Consider the following 23,961-nt stretch of genomic DNA (forward strand, 5'->3'; position numbering starts at 1 on the left):
TCGCGCTGCCATTTCCCTGACTTTTGCGAAGAAACGACGGCTCCTTGCTTGTGCCTCTTTTTGCCGGTGATCCCTGCATCGAGACGATTGTATAATGCTACAAGCCAAAGATTTGGTTACGTTATTTGCATTAAACCAATTCTTTATATCCTATTCGTCCACGTTTGCATTATAGTTTAATCCTTGTTAGAAAATGGTAGAAATAATATTTGTTACTAGACTCTAATAAATAATAAGCAATTTCCAAGGAGAAATAAATTTAAATGTTTACTGAACATTTTTCCTATTTCTTTCCATACCGCTATGAAAATCTCTAGAATTCTATACATAAACCAACTATAACTGGAATTATTTGTCACGCATTGAGGTAACTTCATAATTGGAATTCTAACCGTACCTTTGTAATTCGAAGTTTGCTTGTATAAATTGAACTTTTATCACCCGACTTCTATAATTCAAGTAATAGCGCATTCAAATTTGTCGATGAACAATATTGAATTGTTTCGAATGTCCAGGAACGTCAAGACAACGCCTGACCGTTGTTTCGATACCTCGACTAATGTGCTTGCCACTTCCTTACAAGTCGCATCGTCTTTGAATAGACGATTTCATTTAGTACGTTCATTACCTGCAAATCGACTAGTCATTTCGGAAAATGTCCACCAAGTGGAAACTTAAAATGTTAAAAATTAATACCTATTAAGATAAAAATCATTGAAGCAGTTGGAACTGGATCGAGTAAGAAGGGAGACATTGCTTGAGAATTTGAAACTTTTAACCCCCTGCCGTAGCATATTCTTTACAATTACTATGATTAGAATCTTTTCGATCGCAATAATTTCTTCGATGATAAAGGAATTTTATATTTATCGTTTCCCTTACATTTACTTGAATGTTTAAATATTTGTAACAAGAAAATAAAACTTGAGACCAATGAATGTAAGGACACAACCTTTAGATATCAATTTAAAACGAATTTGCAGTTTATAAAACAGTTTCTTCTTGATTACAACGAAGAAACGACGGAACAACGTTTCACGTTGTAACTAAAAATGAGATGAAATTAAGAAAACATTGATAAATCAGTATGTAACTTGAAAGTTACGGTCAGCTAAATAGAGTGAAAACAATGCAACCGCATAAAATTGTACTTCTGTATAGAAGAATGAAAGGAGCATACTATTTAATGTCACGATTTTATTATGGAATACGCGAAATTAAGAAGTAATTAAAAAGAATGAATATCTGAACTTAACGTTACTACTTATATATGTATAACACACAATAGAAATACCAATATTACGGACAAGATCAAAGCACATGTTGCGCGTACGACTGCTGGCACAAGAAAAAGGAAGAATCGCATTTAGGGAAACAAAAGACTCGCTACAACTCATCAACGCACGCGCATTCTAATTATACAACGACATGGGCCAGTGCTACCCAAAAATAACTAGATAGAGCTGATTGCACTAGAAATTGACCTATTTCTAACATTTAATAATTAACCGTCACGTAACTTCTACGAATACAATAAAATTAAGAATGATATAGTTTACACATTTTTTTCTGCCGAAATAAAGTCCAACATGAGATAGTTCACGCCAGCTAGACATGATTAATCGCTCGTACAACACGAGAATAACTTCTTTAACGTACTTTCTTTTTACCGGAGCACAAAGACCTCGTTTACGTTCTGACGATTTGCTGAGAGACATTCGTGAGACAAAGTTCAGGGAACTGAAATTCGTTGAGCAAAAAGCGACATGATAGAATGGTACTATTCCGTTCATTTTTGCGAACAATATTTAGTCAGGCATGATTATTGAAGCTGAACTTGGAGGACTCGTTCCAACCCTTTCTCACCTGTTGCAAAGAACTTTGCACAGTGACACGTTTCAAAAAGAAATTCGTAACTTCGCAAGATTTTTATAAAAGTCAGCACTTTTATGTTTTTAAAATTGTCGAGTTTGATTTTGTTATGTAAAACTCAAAATGGAAACAAAACGCTACAAAAGCATTAACGTAAGCATGGCATAAGTATTGTTTTCACGAATATCGTTAATTTTGTGATACTTGTTTATAACTATATAATTCGAATATCAAATTTAATACGATGATACTAATTTCAACATATTTAATATTGTTCATTATAAGTAATGAATCTTGTTAGATCAGATTTCTCGGCACTGTCACAATTTTCTTTCTATTGCTATATGACAATGACTTAGAACGTATTAAAGAGGGAAGCTTGCGCCTTAATTAACAAATATTTTGCGCCGCTTATATGCAAAGGTCGTTATTATAATTATTTACGTTTTAATAGCATAATGTCCAACAAATGTTTTCTTAAAAGAACGAATTTAAAAATTTCAAATTACATTGAATTCGGTTAATATTGGTATAGGCAATAAATATTTAAAATTGGTATAAAAGTAGGAAATTTTTACATCTTTCAGTGGCTATATTTACATTTTCGTCGTAGGTTTGAATAAAAAATTTGTAAATCTAGATTTTTTATTTCTTCTATCATTACGAACAGTAACAATTTAGTTTGATAAAGCTTATACTTTTTTTAAAAGGTACTGACTCAGTAACCTGAGTAACCAAGCACGATGATTTAAAAATTTCAAACAGCGTTCGACGTTGTGAAATGTATACCGCAACAGCTTTTTGCTGTTATCGACTGGGAAAATTGCATTTTGGCTATCTTTTGGGGAGAAGGTCCATCACGGGTCGCCTGCGGACGTATCGAAGAGACTCTCACGGTTCACATACTTTAAAATAAACTTGGAAACAATTAGGTCGATCTGGTTAGCGATCCTCGCGGACGAGGAACGCGGTCGAGTGGTACCACTAGTCGCAGCAACGAAAGTGTAACCGATTCGCGGTGAAGTGGGGCCCCGTTCCTACGAATCGGCGGAAAGAGTTGAGGAAGGGGGTGCAGAGGGGGGCCAGCGACGATCGCTGCTCGTTACATTGCGTCAAGGAACAGAAAAATATATATATAACATCCTCCCTGAACATTGGTGGGGGAGGGCGACGAGGCCCGATGCCTAATTAATCGAAAGTTATACAACAATTATTATGACGCAAATGGCCGCGATCCGTAGCGAGTGCGACGGTTATGCCGCATGGCTCACCTATATCGCAATCGCAGATAGTAATTAACGTTTTGATTCCCGTTGGCTCGCTGGAATAAATTCGGTTCGATGTGTTTGCCTTTGACAATTTTAATAATTGTTGTGGAAAATGAATCCCGAACGAAGGAAGCGGCTATTAAGACATGCACTATATGTAACTCGGGCAACAGCTCGTTCACCAATGCATAAAACTACGTTTTAAATAAATATATTTTTTCTCTTTTATGTTAAATGTTTCATTTTTTTCGATCATATTATTAGAATTCACGTGAGAAAACTATTTTATAATGCATACAGAAGGAATCTCTCTGATTCTAAAGTAATTCTGTAAATAAAATATCTCCTGATTGTTGAGTTATTTTTCTTTGTGTTGCGAGAAGACATGTTTTAGAGAAATATATCATACAATATAAACAAAAAGAAATTGAACGGTTTGCAATGACTAGAAAAAGAAGTTTGGGAAATTTGCATCTTCGAGGATAACACCTAGGATTGGCAGAAGGGCTGATTCTTTTTTCATCCGATACAAATGAAAAATTAAATGATTATTTCATTGTATTAAGAATATATTATATTAAATTGAGAAGAAAGTGCGTGATTTTCTTTTCAATATTTAAAACTTTAACAAATAGATATATTTTCTTGTCGCTTTTGTAGGGAGTTAAATATTACTTACTATAAAGGTTTGATATCGTTACTTTGCAATTAATTTGCTATTGTGAATGTTGATGCATATTAAAGAATTCTATTTAGTGATTTAGTTAGTAGAATACATTGTTGCTGCAGATCATTGGTAGTTTTATTTTGCAAAATGTTGCAAAAAAGAACGTTACAAGTAGAGTTGCATTAAAAAATATAATCATACATGTATCGCGTGGCTTCAAATCTTCTCAATTAATACTGTTAATGTCGCCGTACTTCATTATTAGACAGTATTTTTATTGCATTTTAAATATTTATATACTCGTTGTATACAGTGTACGTATATTGTCCAATATATTTATTGTTGTTGTGGGAGCTCATTATTGAATACAATATTACTAGTGTTGCTGTAGTTTATCAGCACGTTATTAGTACCAATATTTTTATTTTTGTTGCTGGTTACTACTATGTCCAAGGTTTCTGTTGTTTTGTAGAAGTGGTCAACTTCGACGTAGTAAATAGCCGAGGTTAAACCCAGCTAATACAATTATACGTAGGAGTAAATATCTTGAATCTGAGAGAAAGACCCTCGCAGCAGAAGTTTACGCCAGTCGACGCTTTTTGTCTAACAGCAATAAAATCTACGCCAGGTAGTTCTCTCCCGAGTTGGCGTTGAAAAAAGTCAGTAACCCTTCAACGGGAAATCCTCTTTAACAGTTACCCTACAATCCGTGGCCGTCATGCCCGTTTCCCGCAAATGAAAAACGGAACTTTCGGGGGATGAAAAAAAGCGCGGTTACCGCTAGTTTTGAAAATACAGTAAGTCGGCCTACCGGACACGGCCATTGACGGCAGAGTCCCAAGTGACGCGAGAAACTAAGGTCAGAATTTTTTCCCTTACTTCTTCTGGTAGCTAGAACCTAACCCCCCGTAAAAACGGGACTGTACTACACCCAGATGCCATTGTGTTCCTTCAAGCGGCACAATTCTTTCTGGAAATATGGTACCATTTTTTAATACGAGCCTCCGAAGCTTTCGGGACTGTTGCAATTCCTTTGAAAATTCTGTAAATTATTGTAATTAAACTGTAAATGTTGGAGCTTTATATTATGTTTAAACACGACACTTTTGTAAAATATATAATTTAATATTCTTTACAAAATATATCGAAGTACGTGTGCTTCTTAACCGGTTAGCTGTTCCAAGATGAATATTGCTGTCAGAAATGTTTGCAGTGAATACCAAAATGATTGGAGCTAGAAACTTAAAAAAAAATAGAGCTTCAATGTATGTATTATGATATTACTAAATAGTACAAAAATTTTCGAGTCTTATGCTCACTAAATAATACAGAATAATAATGATATTTATCGAAAGAAAATAAATAAGAACAGCATTTGATAACAAAATGTAAGTTGCGCACTGTAAGTGACTACAAATTATTACGTATTAAATACTAACTGTAATTCAGAGGTTATTGAAGGTGTGCGAGTCGTCCTGTATATTATATATCATTTTTCGTGTTGTTTCTCGTACAGGAAAATACATTAAAAACACTTTTTAAACGCATACTTGTACGAACTACTTTAGGACTCTTCGGATGTGTACAGTGCTGGACGCAAGTATCTGTTATACGCAATCTCTAGAATGTGTATACAAAATCACAAGTGTCTAGAAAATACAATGCCGGTGTTGCAAGCGAAAATGTAAAAATAAGAATATTTTGGATAAAAAAAAATATAAGATAATAATATAAAATTAATATTTCTTTTATAGCAGTGCCTGACCAAGTGTTGCATTAATATTTGGTAAGACCTCCTTTCTGTTATACCACGTCTGGCAATCGTGTTCGTATTGTTTTGTACAGCTTTTTTATTCGTTTCTATGGTAGAGCGTTCCACTCTTTAACAATACGTTCTTTTAGTTCATTTGCGCTTTTAAATTGTCTTCTATCTCGCATAGACACGTCCGAACGATTCAACCCAAACATTTTTAATAATGTTTAAGTAGGGAAACCATGCAACCCATTCTACGTTTTTAATATTCTTTGAAACACAAAATTGTTTCACATTCTTCGCGGCGCGAATTACAGCATTGTCCTTTTGAAATATACAATCATTGCCTGCGATATTAGTTGTACATTTATTTAATTATACGCTTATCTTTTAATTTTTATAATTTAATGTATTTGCAATTTCTACTTACACCATGACACCACCATCGTCCATTTAACATTGACTTAAACACAGCTCCTCTTTCCCGAAATGATGGAAATAAAAATTACAGTTTTTTTAACTGTTGTTGCTTCTGTGTAAATCACGACGCGCGTTCCCTAAATCCATGTGGACGCTAGTTTCTTCGGCGACTTGTCTTGTCGTTTCTTTGGAATTTCATGCAATTCGTAAAATTTCACGCTTATCAAGTTCTGTTATGACACGTGATCTTCCGATTCTTTTAGATTTCTTGTTGCTTTCCGAATTTTGTTAGCACATTATTGTACATTTATGAATTACTGGCATTCCTATATCTTCAAATTCTTTGAAACAAATATTTTTATAAAAAATTGATATCGAAATTTTGAAAGTTAAGAGATTTTTAATTAATTTTTGTAGATTTGTGATTATTCTATAGCTTGAACTAAAGTGAAAATCATTGATGGCTTGTTTGATTTATTTAAGAATTCGAGGTAATGTTAACTGTGTGTCGAGTAATGATTTAAAATAGTATTAAAGTTTTTAGTAAAAGTTTGAAAATTGTATAAATTTGTTTAATTTGTTTAATGAAATTCAGTGTAAACTTAGAGCTTACAGGAAGAATGCATTAAATCTAATAATAAATCTAATAATCAAGGTAAATTTATAGACTTAGTTATTTGTTTGGTAACTGTTTAACAAAATTTAATAATTCACAATCGAATATTTATTAAAACAAAACGTAAATGTGATACACCAAGTATCTAACATTTTTGTCAGCAAATATCAGTATAATATTAAATATACTATTTATTAGTCTAATTAAATATTAATTAAATATTAATATCATTATTATAAATTTATTAGTGTATTAAATATTAGTATTTTACACTTTTGTCCAACACTGTATAGCGAATATTTTTATCAACATTTTAGAATATTAAAACCATAAGTACCTACCTTATTTCATTTTATTTATTATATTTATTATACGAATGTTTGACAGAAACGAAGAGCTGAAGTACAAAAGAAAAATTCTTGAGAATGCTCGCATTATTTTCAGCTTGCATAGGGCTTTGAAAATAATCGATTCGTAACTAAAAATAGGAAATGCGATTTATTATAATCATAGCAATATTCAGATTTGATTTATGTAAATGAAGTAGTTACAACTTACGAATACCACTTATTTGCAGTATGTTTAGTTATAAAAAATTTCCTCGAACAATGTGCAGTGTGCAATTTTCTAGTTTCCAAAGGATAATCGATTTCCTACCGTTTATTAGCCAGCGCATGGCTCGATCGCGTGACACAGTGTTATTAATTTTATATGTTGCAGCGTAAAACTATATCCGCCGATAGCGTGCGTTCTTTATTAATATTCCGTGTGTTAAACGAATGCGGAGAATCTTGGCAGCCAATGCGAGCGTGGAAAAGTGCATCGGGCGATCGTAAGAAATGGCCATGACGAAGTATGTGCTGAAAGCGTACGAACATCCCTTTGCTCGAGTTCCTTTGCATCTCCGCGATACTCATCTTGATCGATTATACCACTGACGCAAACGAAAGATCCAACGTGAAACAGACGCTTGGTAAACAAATTGAAAAATTGTCATAATCGTTTGCATAAAAAATTATAGTTTAGTAAATTAAAGTTTACCCCCTTAGCGAAAGATACTTCTTTGTTCAGTAGATTGATTAACTCGATTGTTGCAGTAAATTATTACAGTAAAATAGATATTTCACTATTGCAATATATAAATATTATTAACGGCAGAACCATCACGTCAGTCGAACTGATCATTTCTTTTCCATAGATTATGAGACATTTTTAAATAAACTTTTTTATTTAGTTTATAATAGAAATCATACCAAGTTAAAATAAATTGAATCGTGTCATTGTTAAGAAAATATTTTGTTTTAAATGTTTCGGGTTCGGTAGTTCTACTTTTAAATTCTTCCAGCATCTTTACAGTTTTGTATTTTACCTGCACATTTCTCTCATGGATGCATAAAGCTCGCGGTTTATTTAGAGACTGACGTCAAAGTAGATCTCTAAGATGTTTTTGAAAAGTATTAGTAACATTCGGTACATTCTTTGATAAAAATAAACGTATTCAATCGAAACAATAGACACGTATACTGCTATCTGTCTTCAAGGGATCGGTAAAATGAAACGAAATGATATGTTTAAAAGCACATTATTGTTATTGATTCAATGAAAGAACAAGGACGATATAATATCTATAAAAGTTCTTTTTATCATCTCACGCGAACAATCAATCACCGATGGACCATGAAATTTATGGAAATTCACAGTTTGCGATCGATCATAAAGGAAACCGTGGAAGCTTATTAATTTAATTCGTACTTTTTCAAGGTAAACAAGCGCATTATAATTTCTTATTTTACCGATCCCAACAACACTCGCTACAAACGCATGAAAATCTGTTATCTATCCGATCTGTTATCCGAATTCCGCGTCAAACTTAGCGTAGAAATGATTAAAAATGTAATCTTTGTTTTTCCTTACATTTTGATTAATCAACTATTATTCGAACACTTTTATTTCATCGATCAGCTCGAATAATCGGGTTTCCGCTTTGCTCGATAATCGAGTACCAACGAGGGTCTTTTAGCGTACAGACAATGGGAGGAGGAACGTGAACAAAAGAAATTGTTCCAAATAAAGGAGTGTAAGGAAGGGCGCGCGCGTGCATGCGGTTTTACGCGTTTCCCTGACCATTCGCTTGTTGCGGACGCATGTAGGTGTTCGTTGATGTGCCCGCGGTGAAGGTAAAAATTACGAAATTTCTCGTCTATGCCAATTAAATTCAAAACTCGGACACAGACGCGCCGTCGTAAGAAAGAATTCCACGTTGGCCAATTGCCGATGGCACACGTGTTGGTATACATGCGGCTCATGCACGCGTGCACGCGTGCACACACGTATCGTGGACGGACGCCACCGTTATTATCCATGAATTTATCGATCTTTCCGTTGCTCTCTGGCGAAACACTAGTGTATCGGTGATTATCGTTATGACCAGGATACTTCCGTCGAAAGCGTCGACTCGCTCGAATCGCTGTTTCAAGGTACTTCGCGATTCGATTATTATACTTACCGATTGTCATGGTTTCAATGCATGGCGTGTGAATAAACTTGACGTAGTCATTGTTCCAGTAAAATTATTATACGCTGCCATTATTTCTAAGCTGGTCCTTCCACTGACCAATCAGCTTCGCAATTTACGGGGGTGACTTTGATGACATTGTTATCATCCTGGCTGTGAAAGAAATTATTGGATATAACAGATTTTATTATAGTTGACGAGCGCACTTTATAGAGATAAAAAAATTGGTTTCATTATTTTCAGTAAAATTTCGGTAAAGCCAGATATATTTTTGTAATTTTGATACAATTTAGGATAATGATGAAATAAATATTCAATTTGAACATGAATCAAATGAAAAGAATATTTTAAATTCCTAACATTGCCTTTCTTTATATTTACGAATTAATCGAATTACAAATATAGTAAAGAATGTTAGTCGTTAATTGACAATAATATACGTTTATTAAAATGTTTGTTAGAATTTATTACAACAAATGAACTGATTCCACTTTTGTCGAGCATACTCGGCATTGTTTAAAAATAATTAATGTGCATACTTTCAAAATTGAATGGAACACTTAAAGCTTGGACCATAGAAGGTAAGTTACACATAAAATGTTGAATTTTCAAGTAAATATTAATAAAGTAATTTTTAAGTAAATATTATTAAATATTGGTAATAATATTGGTAATAGTATTAACAAAGGTCGAATATTTTTTGTAATATATTCTGAACGTTTAATAAAACGTTCTTAATTTTGCCAATATGTATCTAAATTTTTAAGCCAGTATCTTTAAAATATAATACAATAAAAAATTGCAAGAAGAAAATTTGATTCTCGGATTCGCTAGAATAGGACATTACTTTTAAGAAAATTTGTCAAACAAAAAAATTATTTATATTATCAAAAATGGATACTAATTTTAGTTAAGCTCTGGTCTTACAGTAAGTCACGGAAGTAACTAATAAATAAATATACATACAAATAAATACACAGCGAAAAATATTTCACGGTACATTAAGGTAGAACATATAAATTTCACAGTGCAAAAAACTTTCGATTGAACGTAAAAGATATCCGTACATATTTAAGAAGACATAAATATAAGTGCTGATATCGATATTGATGTAAATATCAGATATAAATGTGATTTTTTCTATCTTACATCTATATTAGCAGGTAAATGGGCTAAAATTGCATTCTAATTCTACTAATTCCTTCAGATGCATTAACAAATTAGGATAATAAATTATATGTACATATTTCGTATACGACTATATACGAGTTGCAACAACAAAAATAAGCATTATAAACAAATCATAAAATCGTGTAAAATGTAGATACCAAACGACATCGATTATAAATAAAAGAACAATTATTAAAATGTCAAACTTCTTGAAGCATATTGTTAAGCTATAGAGGTATAAAACTAGTCATAAAATTTAATAAAATTGTACTTTTAGAACTCTTCAACCGAATTCTATAAGACGTTCTAATTCTTTTGTAGGGTGAAAATTCGACGTATCTTTATATCCTGTTAATTATATAGTCAAACCTTTTATACTAAATCCAACGTTTTTCTGTATTTTGACATTTATATACTCCAATATACCGTAAAGTATTTGGTCCCTTCAATTGTATACATTCTTGACAGACAATATGTATCTCCTAATCAGCAAAAGCAATTGTTCTCTCAATTAAATTCCGGTAAAGTAAGTCATAAAGATAAACCTACTCAATTGTATTGGAATTAACACATTTTCAAATGCACAAAAACTTAGAATTTCTCTAATTCATTTCAAAACATTATTACAACATTTTTAGCAGTGCAAGAAAATTTTCTTCATGATATTCACTTTTAGCTCATCTCTAGAATAAATTTGCAGAATGTAAAATCATTTATATTGCAAAAAATTAATACCATTCGTAAGTTAGCTCTGGACAATAGAAAGTATTTTCTAATCGCTAAAAGAAATTGTTTTCCTAATTGAATCTTTAAAAATAGGCTGCAAAAAAAATAAATTGCAGATGAACCGACACCCAGTGCAATAAATTGATCGATTTCATACTTTTAATTTAAAAATTATTAAAATTGTGGAGCTTTTTTCATTGAAATTAATTGAATAAGTTTTTCAATTCTATCATACATTGTAATAAAAACGATACAGAATCTGAGTAGATTCAGTATCATTGTTCTCATAAAGTAATATACATCAGTCGTTTTATCTTTAGTAAGTATACTGATAAAATTCATGAAATATCCAATTCATGAAAGTTTTTGCGTGTACTCGGCATATTTGAAGATTATGCATCTGCTGCATCTCTTGAAAAAATGCACATAACTTTTAAAATATCAAATGCTTTAGTGAAAATACACTAATTATTTTATAATTATATTACAATTACTTTGCTGTTTAATTATTTTATTGTGTTCCGTTTATTGGGAATTTTCGATGTAATTACACACGATGTAATAATGCCTACACTTTCCTTTATAGTACATTCCATATACGTGTAACGCATATGTATTGGCCGCCGATATTTAATGTCCAGTGCGTAAAAGTCTATTTTATATAACTTCAACATTTCACGAGCAGTCAAGAAGGGGCATATTGTTGTATCTCCGGGTGATAATGTGTTAATATAGCGAAAAGTGCAAGGAGAAAATACCTGATCGAATTCATTAAAATGGATTGTCCTACGAAAGATTGTGACGCGAATAGTGATCAAAGGGTGTCTGACAGCTACGTCGAAGAGTAAAGCCGCGAAAATGAGTTATAAATGTTCCGATCCGAGCGTTGTATTCGGGAGTCGGGAAAACACTTTCCGGCAGTGGTCCTGTTGGCGCATCAGCACTACAACATGCTGCCCGGCGTGGAGGGAATCGGGGCGGACGGTGATTTAACACCGGTGGTGGAGGATGCTCGAATCGACAAGGTGGTGGAAGAAGAGCACGAACGGCAAGCGGTAGTTTACGGGGGAAGGAGGCAGGTAGAGTTTTAGGTGGGGGGTTCACGGTCCCCCCCGGCTCAATACGCAAGGAGGCTTCTCGAGGTAGGGGCCCCGTCGGTCCGTACGGCGTAAGGCCCCTCGCAGTAAGGGCCCACAGGCCATCCAGTTCGTTTCTTCCTCGCCTACTTTTAGGAATTAGTCGCATCTCGTCCGGCGCCAGGCGAGCGAGGCCTCTTTGCTGCTAGTGTCAGATCCACGAGCCCCCCCCTCCCCCACCTCTCTCTCCTTCTCTCTCTCTCTCTCTCTCTTTCTCTTTCTCTCTCTCGCTCTCTTTCTGTCTCTATCTCTCTGACCGTTGACGTTTGTCGACATCGGTCGTACGTCGCATCGATCAAAATTCACGAGACAGAAGAAAAGAGTGGTGCGCGCGAAGAAGTCGGAGGCGGAGGTGAAAAGCGGGACGAGAAAAGCACGATACACGAGAACACGGAGAGGCCGCGGACGAAATTCTCGATCGCGATAGTGACCGCGAGGTGCGTGGATCCCCCCGATCGTTCCGGTTCGAGTTCTCCACGCGGGTTCAACTGTCATCGGATCCTGAGCACGCCGTTGAGTGTCCTTGTAGACCCATAAGGAGGTTCCTACAAAACGAGTAATCGAACCAGAAGCGGAAGAACAAGAAGTAGAGGAAGAACAAGAAGAAGAGGAAGAAGGTCGTGAAACGGGGGAGAATCAGTGTGTACGGCCGATGAAGAACACCGGGAGGCTGATGTACTGTCAACAGTGCTCGAGGAGGCAAGGAAGGAGATTCTGGGCAAGGTCAAGGACCCTGTCCCGCGGGAATTCCTCTTCCTGATCTACGGCGGATCGATCACGGATCCCGCGACGGTCGACCGTGGAAGGACGTCGTGTCGGTGCCTCCAAGGAAAAAGGTGTACGAGCGAAGAGGAGGTAGCGAGGAGAGGAGAAGAAACAGAAGACCGCAGTGAAAGTTTTGTGGTCCTCCCCTGGCTTCCGGTTTTCTCGGGGAATTAGACGCGATCGTTAATTGTCGCCGATAAATACGATAACCATTAGTGTACATTTGGGACCGACGTGCACATATACATACACACATACACACATACAGTGACACGGGCGGAGACATTTTGTTACCATTAACGTGTTACCGTTGTGCCAGCCTCTGAGATCGTCGTCGCCGTTCTATCATCAAAGGAATACGTTCGCCCTTCGTTAATGTCCTTTGGGCCGCTTCCCGCCCCCTTGTACTTCGGTGTTGCGCCGTGAGAGGTGAAGTCTTGTAGTAAAGTGATCTTTGATAAATCCGTTGTCAAAGCAGCCGGGATCCAGCGGGTGAACAGTGTCTCGTTCTGTGGATAGATTTATAAGAGGAGGTCCTGAGGACATCAACAATTCCACTCTGGATACCACGCTGCTCATATGTAAGTTACCTACACCAACACAGCCTTTCCTTTTTACCTTTCTCTCGATCTTTCGAGTCGCTTCTCGGCCCGTTTACACGGCCGCGTAAAATCGTGTAAAGACTTTTTTTACGGGTGATCGAAATCGCGGGGGTAAACCGAGGATTAGCATGTTCACGTTGGAATCGTGCAAACAATTCGTTTATTATATAACGGACACAGTGAAAGAATTTATAAGTGGCGCGAGCGCGCGCTGGCACAATATGGCCGCCCCGATTGACGTTTCGCGACCAAATAGATTATCCGATGATTTGCTGCGATCGAATTCGCGGCGATTCACCGCGAGAACGTTCCGCGAACGTCGCCGCGATTTTTACGAATCGATTCCTGCTCAGAATTTCTTGTACCACATACGTCACTCGAGTTACCACGCTTTCTAACGATAGAACCCGTGTCTCGTATTCACGATCGAAGTCGCGGATTCCGGCCGACTTCTTTTTCTTTCTCTTTCTCTCTTCCTCTCTCTCTTTCTTTTTCTCCCGTTCTCTCTCTCTCTCTCTCTCTCTCTCTCTCTCCCTCGTTCTTTCTTTCTCTGTCTTTTTAACTGCCGCGAAGAAATTTAACGATCCCCCACTTCCTAGTCAATTCATGCATAGGAAATTCGAATAGCCGCGCGTCACTGGCCGTCCTTGACCTTTCGCAACGCAATCGTAGGGTAGACAAGGCCTACCCGTTTTCCGGAACCGAAGAAAAGTCTTCCAACGGCGTCGTAGAATCGGCAAATCGGGGCCACACCTCGCGCGCTCTTCGTCGCATCGATTTCGTTCGTAAAAGTGGTGAACGTTGTATCTGTAAATGTACGAATTCATTAAATTCGTAAACAACTAAACGACGCGCGCGGAGCTACTTTCTTTTCGCCGCGCGAGTGCGCGAGAGAAATGTGTCAAGTCGACGGATGAGGGATAATTGCTTCCAGTTTCCTAAACTCTAACCAGACGATCTCGAAATGTAAGGGATTCATGGCGGAGGCCGAACGCAGAGCTCGGCGAAATTCCCGGCGTGTTACGACGGTATTTCGTTCGATGAATAAACAGTCGGAAGCATCCTGATCCCTCGGATCGCGAGAGGCCGCTCGCAACGTGTCAGTGGAACCTGGCACTAAAACCTAACAGTTAGTAACGGGTACTGGTAACCGTGTCATAAAGGAGGATTCTTCGTGGCACGGAAGCATTTCGGTATTTCGGACCACGCGTACTCCGCATTAATGATCGGACTGCAATCCCGTCGTAAAGACCTGCCGCGAGCTCCTCGCATCGGCTCCGAAACGGCGCGGCACGCGGCTCGTCGAAATTCAGCACGTCGACGACGGTCCGCCGAAGATCGTCCGGCACCGACTAACAACGACTTTCTATCGCGAGTAAAAAAAATTGCCGGAGAGGATCGGAGCCGACGGGGCACAACAGTACGATACGAAATTGCACCATGAATGGGACCATATATTTAGTTGGGAAACCCGGGGAAGCACGCGATGGGTGTCAAAGTCGTTGGCCCGTTGAATAATAACGAGCGTAATTTTCCGCAGGATATTTATTTGATGAGGATCGCCGTTCGCGATCTTGCGCGGTGTGTCGCAACGGAAGCCAGACCGGCTCTCGTGGTTCTCGCTGTTTCGAGAACAACAAATCACACGGATGCCCGACAAACGTTCTGGGCCATTTCTTGCCTAGTCAATTTTAGTCCCAGGTCCGGTTATAAATCCGCGACGGCGACGATCAATTAGAGGAACGGCGACGCGGCCGAGACTGCAACCGTCCGCGCGCTCTTTCTCGACGGAAGACGAACGAAAAGAAAGAGGACCGCTAATCCGCGAGCAACCTTGCCCTTCACCTCGGGACCCATAGATATTCGGCGGCCGTTAAGGTGAAACGATTTTCACTGCGCGGAACGTTCCCATTATGGTGTACGCGCGTGTACCGATGAGAACCCATACGTCTTGTCGGTGGTTCTTTGACATTTAGAAGCCGAGTCGGCTATTAGGTATTCGGGTATCGGCGAGGAGGACGCAGTCTTCGAGGACTATGGGAGTCGACGGAGACGGAGGTTGCTCGGTTCGCGGTGAAATTTCTCCGGAGCGACTTCCTTAGCCGTCGCGAGTGGGGAATCGACGTGTTTGCCGCTTCGCGAGGTTGTAGACATCTTGCGAGGCGGTTCGTTGCTCTTCCATGCCAATTCACGATTGGCTCGAGCCAGTGTCAGTGTCAGGACGCCGATTTCTCGCGGTCGGCGCATTTTTCGGAGGCTTTTCTGTGCCGACCGAGGTACTCGCGTACTCGTCCAAGACCAGCTGCGGCTCCACGGACCGCTTATGAATTTCTCTATAAACTATTCCTAATTATTTACGCGTGATCGTGTGCTCGATTGAGCGGAAATGACGACCGGAAGCTGCTTCCTTGTACCATTTTTTCCCCTCTCTATCAGAGACGCCCAATAAACCGACGATTTCCGTTTAATTAGCAGTTTCCCGCGGAGAAAATATCTACCTCGTTCGTATGCTTTTTGCGGTTCGGAAATTAATAGGGACCAAAATTGATTCGAACGAGGAGGAGGAGGAGGAGGGGGCGGAGGTGGAGGAGGAGAAGGAGGCATGACGCAGACATTCGAGTTTCTTTCGACGAAGAACCAGGATGTATCGGCGGATTATTCACGTCAGAGAAAGAACAAGAGCTAGGAATCTCCGCGGGAGAGGCGGAATTGCCGAGATGCTGAAAGGGAATGCTGGAGAGACGAGGAAAGAGGAAGGTGGCGAGGGAGAGAAGGAGGTGGGAGAGAAAAGAGAGAAGGAAGAAACGGCGAAGAGAAGGACGAGAGAATAACAGAGTGGTGGGGTATTCCCAGTGGTATCGCGGTGGCTGAAGAGTAGGTCAGTGTACCACATTAACCGGTATTCCAACGGAGTAGGGGGGCTTCCGACTCGTCAGTTCCGCAAGCGCCTATAGATACACTGGGTCTCCGTCCACGGTCGCGTCCATGCTCGCCTCGCTTTTGATCGACGAACATAACTGCTTTGTTCGCTTGCATGTTCGAATACCGGTACTTTACCGGAGTCGTTTAACTGCACGATCCCGTCGAACACCTCGAAATGGTCCATCAGAATATCGACGAAAACGTGGCCCTCTGGCCAGTCCGTTCGGTCCAGCGAAAGCTCCGCCAGAAACAGGGACGTTTGACTAACGGATAGAGGTCTTGGTTTGTTTCGTTCGTCATAGCGGATGACGCAGCGATTTGTACCGTTTTCCGCAGCATTCGGAAGTTTTTCTTCCGTCTATCGTAGCTTCGCGAGCTACCTTCACCACCTCGCCCTCGTCTTCTTTAACCTTTACCTTAATGGTTGCCGCACTTTCTCCGTTGCCAGCACGGTGCCAGGTTCCCTCGCGTACGTACCCGTACACACCTATGAGCTACGACGCATTTTGATGTCGACATTGAGGCAAATACCGGAGCAGGCCGAATTTCTCCGAGCGTGGATCTTGCGCGTCGATCGGGGTTTACTTCGATCGAGCGGCGCAGCAACTTTGTGAGGCTTCCCGGCGGTGATCTACTTTCCTCGGATCACGGTTCAGCTAACGTTACCAACGAAAATTCGTATCAGTCGAACGCTCCGCGTTCTCGGCGGCCTCTAATAAACACGAATTCGTCGAAGAATTACGAGTCGCGTAATTAAAATAGGCGTTCCCCAAATTATCGTCGTCGTAGCGCCGAATCGGCACGCGGGTCGCTCGCGATCATAGGATTCCGTTCGACGAAATATTAACGAGTCGTTACGGGAACTATGACTCAAACGCGAAGCATTTACGCGAAGAATGTGGAGTGCTCCAGACGTTACCGCACGGCCCGGCGTTGAAATCTCCTATTCCTAAAGGCGCGCGCGCGCACGAGACATTGCAGTGGCTCGCTGTTCGAAAATACGCCCGAGATATTTCATTAGTTCCGGATAGCTCCGAAAGGAAAGTAATCGCGGGCCCACATAATGACGCGCTAATCGTCGGACGAGCACTAATGAAGCCGCTAAACATAACCGTGTATACCGCTACAGGCAGATAAGAGATAGTACCCTCATTTGACGTATTTGCCTTTGCAGTCGTATTAACGCGAAAGTCGACGCCGAGACTGATCGACTGTCGCGCTGTCCTGCATTTCTCGCCAATGGAATCTTCGCGATCGACCTAAAGCGACTTCCGCCGCGGCAGGAAAGCAGTGTCTCGCTCGCGCGAGCGACTCGCATTCTCGAAATTCTATGGTCCCTTATCGGCGGCCATCTAATCTCTCGCGCCGGATCCGCCGTGATCCGAAGCCCGCGCGAACGGTCCAGCGGACGTTAAAAAATGGCGACTGGTCGTCGCGCCCGATTACCATAGAATTTTGTCTGTCTTAAAAAGGGAAAAAACTGGGACGACCTCGGCAATTCGCCGGGGAGTTCGTCATTCATGTCGGATACGGAAGCGTGGAAGTGAATTTCACGTTTACTCGTTTCTGGTTTTACGTGTCGCGGGGAGGAGCGCGCCTTGTTTCCAGCGTCCGGCCGAGGAGGAGAGACGACGCCGCTTCGCTTCGCTCCGCTCTGGTCCGCTCCGCGTCGGTCCGCTTGGAGCCGAGGCGCGAGTGTGACTCGTTTCCCGTATGTGGGTCACTGTGGGGAACCGCGATTCGCACGCGCCATTTTTCGCAACGAAAAGGAAAGCCATGGCTTACGCGCCTAGCAAAATCCGACTGGTTTTGCGTAGGCCTCTTCGCCGTCGAGCGCAACGCGTAACGGTGCTTCGACCTACATCCGTTCCCCACTATACACGCACGCGTTTCAGATATAGTTTAACCGGGTATAGTGGCGCGAACGAGTGCGCTCGTCTCACGTGACGACGCACGTTCCTCTCGTCCGTACCTGCCCGCGAGAAACCCGAATTTTGCTGGCAGACGAAATCCACTTCGCTCTTCGGACACCTCGAGGACTTCCGTCCTCGCGCGAGAGCACAGCCAAGGTCTCGGTCGTCCTCTTCGGGATGTCGACGTAGGAATTGGACGGTGAACCCTGGGAGACGTCACGCTCGACAGGGTTGATCGAGGAGCAAGAGGGAGGCGACCCGTTGGTCCGCGCACCGAGCCGACAAAAGTGGGTCGGCACGGAAACTACGGGCTCGCACGCGCCATTTTTCACAACGAAAAGGAAAGCCATGTGAGCAAAATCTAGCCGATTTGCGTAGGCTTCGACCGTGCAGCAGGCTGTAACGGTGATTCGGCCTACTTCGACCCCCACTATACGCTATACGCGAGCGTGATCGCGGTATAGTTTCGGCGTATAGTCACGGGCACAAGTAGCGGCAAGCAGACGCTGGGACCAGCGATGCAGGTCTTCGTTGCTCCCCGGTACATGTGCACTGATGCGCATTTCATTTCGTCGTGCCACCACGTGTGGACACACCGAGCCGAACGCGAATGACACGCGTCGATCGTCCTCCTTCCGTCCGAGCACAGCTACCGATATTATTCGCCGTTCAGATATTAATCTGCCGCGAGCGCGATCGTTAGAGATGAAGACGCTAAACCGAGCGTGCACCGTCCATCATCTATTCGAAAGCTCGGCCCGGAGTGCCGCCTCGTTAGAGGCGCTGCTGGGAAAGCTTCCCCTTCGAGCCCGCCTCTCCGAGTCCTCTTAAACCGAGACATCCCGACCAGGCCGTTTAAATAATTCAACGATCGTCCCGGGCCCGCAGCTACCGCGGGCCGCCGAGGTGGTAATTTAACGAGAGCCTGAAACGTGGCAGAGAGAGAGAGACACATATACGTCCGCGATGGGACCGCAAAGGTGGGGCATCGTCGTAAACCTGGATGGCCTCGTGCAAATCGACACGGCCGAATCGATCGCGTCCCGCGGATACCTGGTGATCCCATTGATAAGTGGCTTATCGAGACATTGTCGTAGGCCCGAAAAAGTGGGACCGCGCTGCGCGAGCTAGTCGCGTACCGACGCGGCAGCGGCGGCTGGGACTCTCGGCGACCGCTCGAGCCCTCCTCGGGCCGAGTCCACGCCACTGGATAACGGTACCCAGCGAACACGTCACGGCTCGACGAGAGATCCCCTGTCCTCCCTGTTGGGCCCGAAGTGGGGACCTCCAACGCGTCTACCGTCCACTGGCAATCGACAAGGACGGGCTCTAACCGACGACAAGGACGGACGTGGCGTGTTCGAGTGAACCCTGTGGGGCAGAGAGGAGATGGCGAGAGGAGGGAAACGAGGGAACCTCGTGGTGGACAGCCGGACCATACGTATGTGTTTATCATTTGTATGATTCCCATGGTATGCTTCTACGGCCACGCGGATGTGTCAATCCCGGGGAACGGCAGAGAAAAATCGCGGTTGCTCAGTTTTCGTGGCCAGATGCGATGATCGCATTTCGGTCGGATGCGCGTAAACGTCCTCCATTGTTCCGATCGTTTTGTTGAAGAAACTCGCCGGTTATCGTTGGAAATGGTCACCCTTCTGGCCGTCACTTCGTGCCGGCGAATTACCGCGACGCGGCGGGATCTTTAGCAGGCTGTTACCGCAGTTCCGATCGTTCGACTTTTGTTGGATCCTTTTTCCTGTTAACTGATCATGGTTTATAACACCGCGCCTCGCGCACGATAAATTCCGTTGAAAGTTTCTACGCCGGAGATCGGCGTACATTCCTCGGCTCACCTGTGTTTTCTTGAATGAACACTGTTGCGCTCGCTCTGTCTCTGTCTTCCTCCCCTTGTTCTGTTTCTCTTTCTCGTCGGTGCTCGCGGTCTTTCTTTTCCCTGATCTACAAGCGGCACGACGAACACGACGACGTGCTATTTGCAACACGAAAATGTATTTTTAAACGTGGCAATTTGGTTGGTCGAGTGTACCCGACCGTGGCTGGCTAGCGTGCCACTAACCTAGTTAGCGGGAGCAAGTCCCTTTCTTCTCGAGAGAAGTGGTATCTGCCTACTTAACTTCATGATACACGCTGATATACATGTGTATTTATACGCGCGTGCATTGTATACGGGCGCGCGTGTGCATGCGATATTCGCAAAAGTATCGTTTATAATACGCGCGTTCGCACGCGCGATTTGATATCAGCACAGTCGCAGGCTTATCCAGCTAAACACCTTAGAAACACCATTGTCAGTCCCGTTTGCGGGATACGCGAGACTCCTATCCTGCCGAGCGTAGGTGAAAATCGGCCCACTTTAAAAACTAAACGCAATCTGTTGTGCGTTCGACTTCGAGATACGGAAATATATATACATATGTAAAACGCGTCGAGCAGCTATCAACTTGTTCTGGGGAAGGTCGAGATCTTTTAAGATTCAGCATCACAATTCTCTAGGCTGTAAGGAGAAACGCCGTATACCAAGATTCCAAAAATGTCTAGTTTTTGCGTTAATTGAACTGTAACATGTAGGATTTACGTATTTATTAGGAAAAAAATATTGTGAAAACAAATTCTATAGACTCGACAAAATTATGCGATTTTGAATAGCTACTTATTAATACGAAGCGTTTGCGATCGCAACTTTGAGAGACAATAGCCGGCAACTGAAAATGTATGACATACGGCGCTGCTCCTTGCAACCACAGAATTGTTCTTTCTCGTGTCGCGAGTCCTTCGACCGGTCGTTTCCAAAATCGGCATTTTTTGTTGCAGGTCCTCGCGGCGCCGTTGGCGGTTGCAGCACCCCCGGCAGTAGAGTGGATCCCTGGTGGAATCCTGGTCCCCTCTTCCCCTCGACCCCTGGGCCCCCAAGGATCGACGAGGGGGCACCGGACAACGGGAACGGTGGTTTTCAGTTCTGCAACCCGGCGAATCGTAACGCAAGTAGCCCGTTGCAGCAGTCCCATCAGCACCAGCATCATTCGAGTCAACGGCAGCAGTCGCAGCATCCGCAGAATCAATCGAACGGCTCCAGGAACATTTGCACGAGCTACGGTATCGCCGCGACACCGTCCTCTTCGTGCTCGCCATCGAGCCTCGGTCACGTGGACACGGTAGCACGTGGAGCTAATGCCGTAGGTTCGTCAACGAGCGCGTACGGCATCGCTTCCTCGTCACCGGAGCCCTCATCGGCCAGCAACCTGATCCTGTCGGCGCTCCTGACGACCACGTCTTCGGCGAACACCAACATACGGACCGTTCCGGCGTCCACGAGCCACGGCAACGCGAGGAACATCGGCCACGGCAGCTTAGCGTCGGCTGACTCGCTAAACGGAATTTTATCGTCCCTAAACGTGCGGATCAAAACGGAGGAGTACTCGAAGGTCCGGCCAGTGGAACGAAGAGCGACCAACGCGACCCTATTGTCCGCGTCCTCGTCGTTGTCTTCGTCCTCCGCTTCCGCCTTCAACGCCTCCCTGCTGAGCTCGTTGCTGTCCACGTCGCGGATCTCGTCGGGCCAGTGCCACAACGACGGCGACGAGGATATTCTCTCGCGGTCCTGCATCAAGCTCGAGTACCCGTCCACGGACACGCAACAGAGCCAGGAGCAGGAGGATCGAGCGGTGGTCCGCAACATCAAGGTCGAGTATCCTCTCAGCCAGTCGTCGCAGGACGTTCTGGACACCGAGGAAGAGGAGCTAGCAGCCACGTCGCCCTACAACATCATCGGCGGGAACCCGGGCAACAGGTGTTTGAAGCAGTCACCGGCGTGCAGCGGCAAGAGTCAGAGTTCGTTGGTCAAGGACGTCGTCGTGCCACCCTGTGCGGGCGTTGTTTCGCCTACCTCCGACATTGTGATCGACATGAAGTACGAGACCCAGTCCGGTCCGCCGGCAGCGCCGCCGCACTTGACGTCGTCGGGGGTCGAGCCGCCGCATAGTAGTCAAGGAACAGGCATCGTGGTCGGTGGATCGCCAGCCGAGGTGGTCGGCGTGGACAGCTTACTTCTGTCGCCCTGGGGAGCAACAGGACCGGATTTCCTAGAGTCTCCGGATGTCAAGCAAACGGCAGCTGGTCTGCCGGATGCGTGGGATACTCTTCTTCTGGGCTCTTCGGTCGGAGTCGCCTCGGCACAATCGCTGGCAGAGCTGAAGCCTCTGCCGCCGTTTACAGGATACACCGGTCACCTAAGCATCAACGGCATACCTGGTCATCACTATCACACGATAGCGTCGTCCGCGCAAAGGCCGTCGTTACCGTCCTCCTCTCCGACATCATCCTCCAATCAGGAATATTACGAACCGCCGGTGGTGTCTTCGAGCACACCTTGTCCTCAGGGCAGTCAAAAGCAGCAACAGCAACAACAGCATCATCAGCACCAGCAGCAGCAGCAGCAACAACAACAACAGCAACAACATCATCACCATCAACAGCAGCAGCTGCCGCAGTCCACGCAGCAGGTCGAGTACGACATCGAAGACATTGCGGAGATCATCGGCTCGGCGATAGCGGACACAACAGTTCCCGGCGGTGGGAACGGAGCTGGTTCGGAACACGATCCGGACGCGTCGCGAGACTGGATCGACATCGCGGAATGGATAGACACCGCGTGCTCGCCGAAGGCACAAGAGACCACGTCGCCCAGCCCGTACTCGCAGATCTACGCAACAGCGACGCCCTCGACCCAGGCGCAGCAGCACGGCTCGACCTTGCAGAGCTTATTGACGCACGGTTACGCGCCGCTGCTGAACGCCAGGTTACAGTCGGCCAACGCCGGTCTCCAAAACGCATCCTGCGGCGAGACCCCGTCCTCCACGAGTCCCTATCCGCCCGTCAGTCCGCCGGGCAGAGTCTCGACCTCGTGCAGCCCGGACCACCTGTTGCACTCGTCGTTCGCAGCGCCGTCGCACCCGAGGAAGAGGTCGCGACCCGCTCCGGGCTCGCAGAACCCTTCGAAGAAGAGCCCGGGCACCGGAGCAACGGCGTTGCCCTACGGGACCGAGTCGGGCCTGATCGGTGGCAAGGAGAAGCCCGTTCACAGATGCTCGATCTGCAACCGGGGATTCCTGAACAAAAGCAATATCAAGGTGCACCTCAGAACCCACACCGGCGAGAAGCCGTTCAGGTGCGAGGTCTGCGGCAAGGCGTTCAGACAGAAGGCCCACCTGATCAAGCACCAACAGATCCACAAGAGGATCGGCAGGGACTAGACCGGTGAGACGGTCCTTCCCTCTGTTTTGGGAGAGTTTTGGATGTACCTAGACTACCGTAAGTACCTATGGCAAAGTTGCGCCGATCAGAAATGACCCCGAGGCTAACCGCGGTTGGCCTGCGACGCTGAATGCGGTTCCGAGCAGGTGCTCGCTGTGAACTATCGTAGCCCGAGAAATACCGTCCAGAGAATATCACGATGATACTGATACCGATACCGATACCGGGAAACGACGGCCGTTCGCGAGTCCCAGGTGCAATATGTCTTTGGGTAGATCGAGGCTTTTGTAAATAGGTATGAAACCATCGTACGGGGAGCTTGATCGAAACGATTCTCTTCTGATG

The 23,961-nt window shown here is 43.7% G+C and overlaps 1 protein-coding gene across 1 annotated transcript; it reads left to right on the plus strand.

Annotated features, from left to right (window-relative positions):
• The first annotated feature begins 15,062 nt into the window (after positions 1–15,062).
• On the plus strand, positions 15,063–23,615 carry Ich (zinc finger protein ichor). Its single transcript, XM_078197385.1, is given in 4 exon segments — positions 15,063–15,092; positions 15,095–15,118; positions 15,121–15,211; positions 21,178–23,615. Coding segments are annotated over 4 exon segments (2,583 nt in total).
• The last annotated feature ends 346 nt before the right edge of the window (positions 23,616–23,961 follow it).

This window comes from Augochlora pura, chromosome 3, assembly GCF_028453695.1.
Source record: "Augochlora pura isolate Apur16 chromosome 3, APUR_v2.2.1, whole genome shotgun sequence".
Lineage (NCBI taxonomy): Eukaryota > Metazoa > Arthropoda > Insecta > Hymenoptera > Halictidae > Augochlora > Augochlora pura.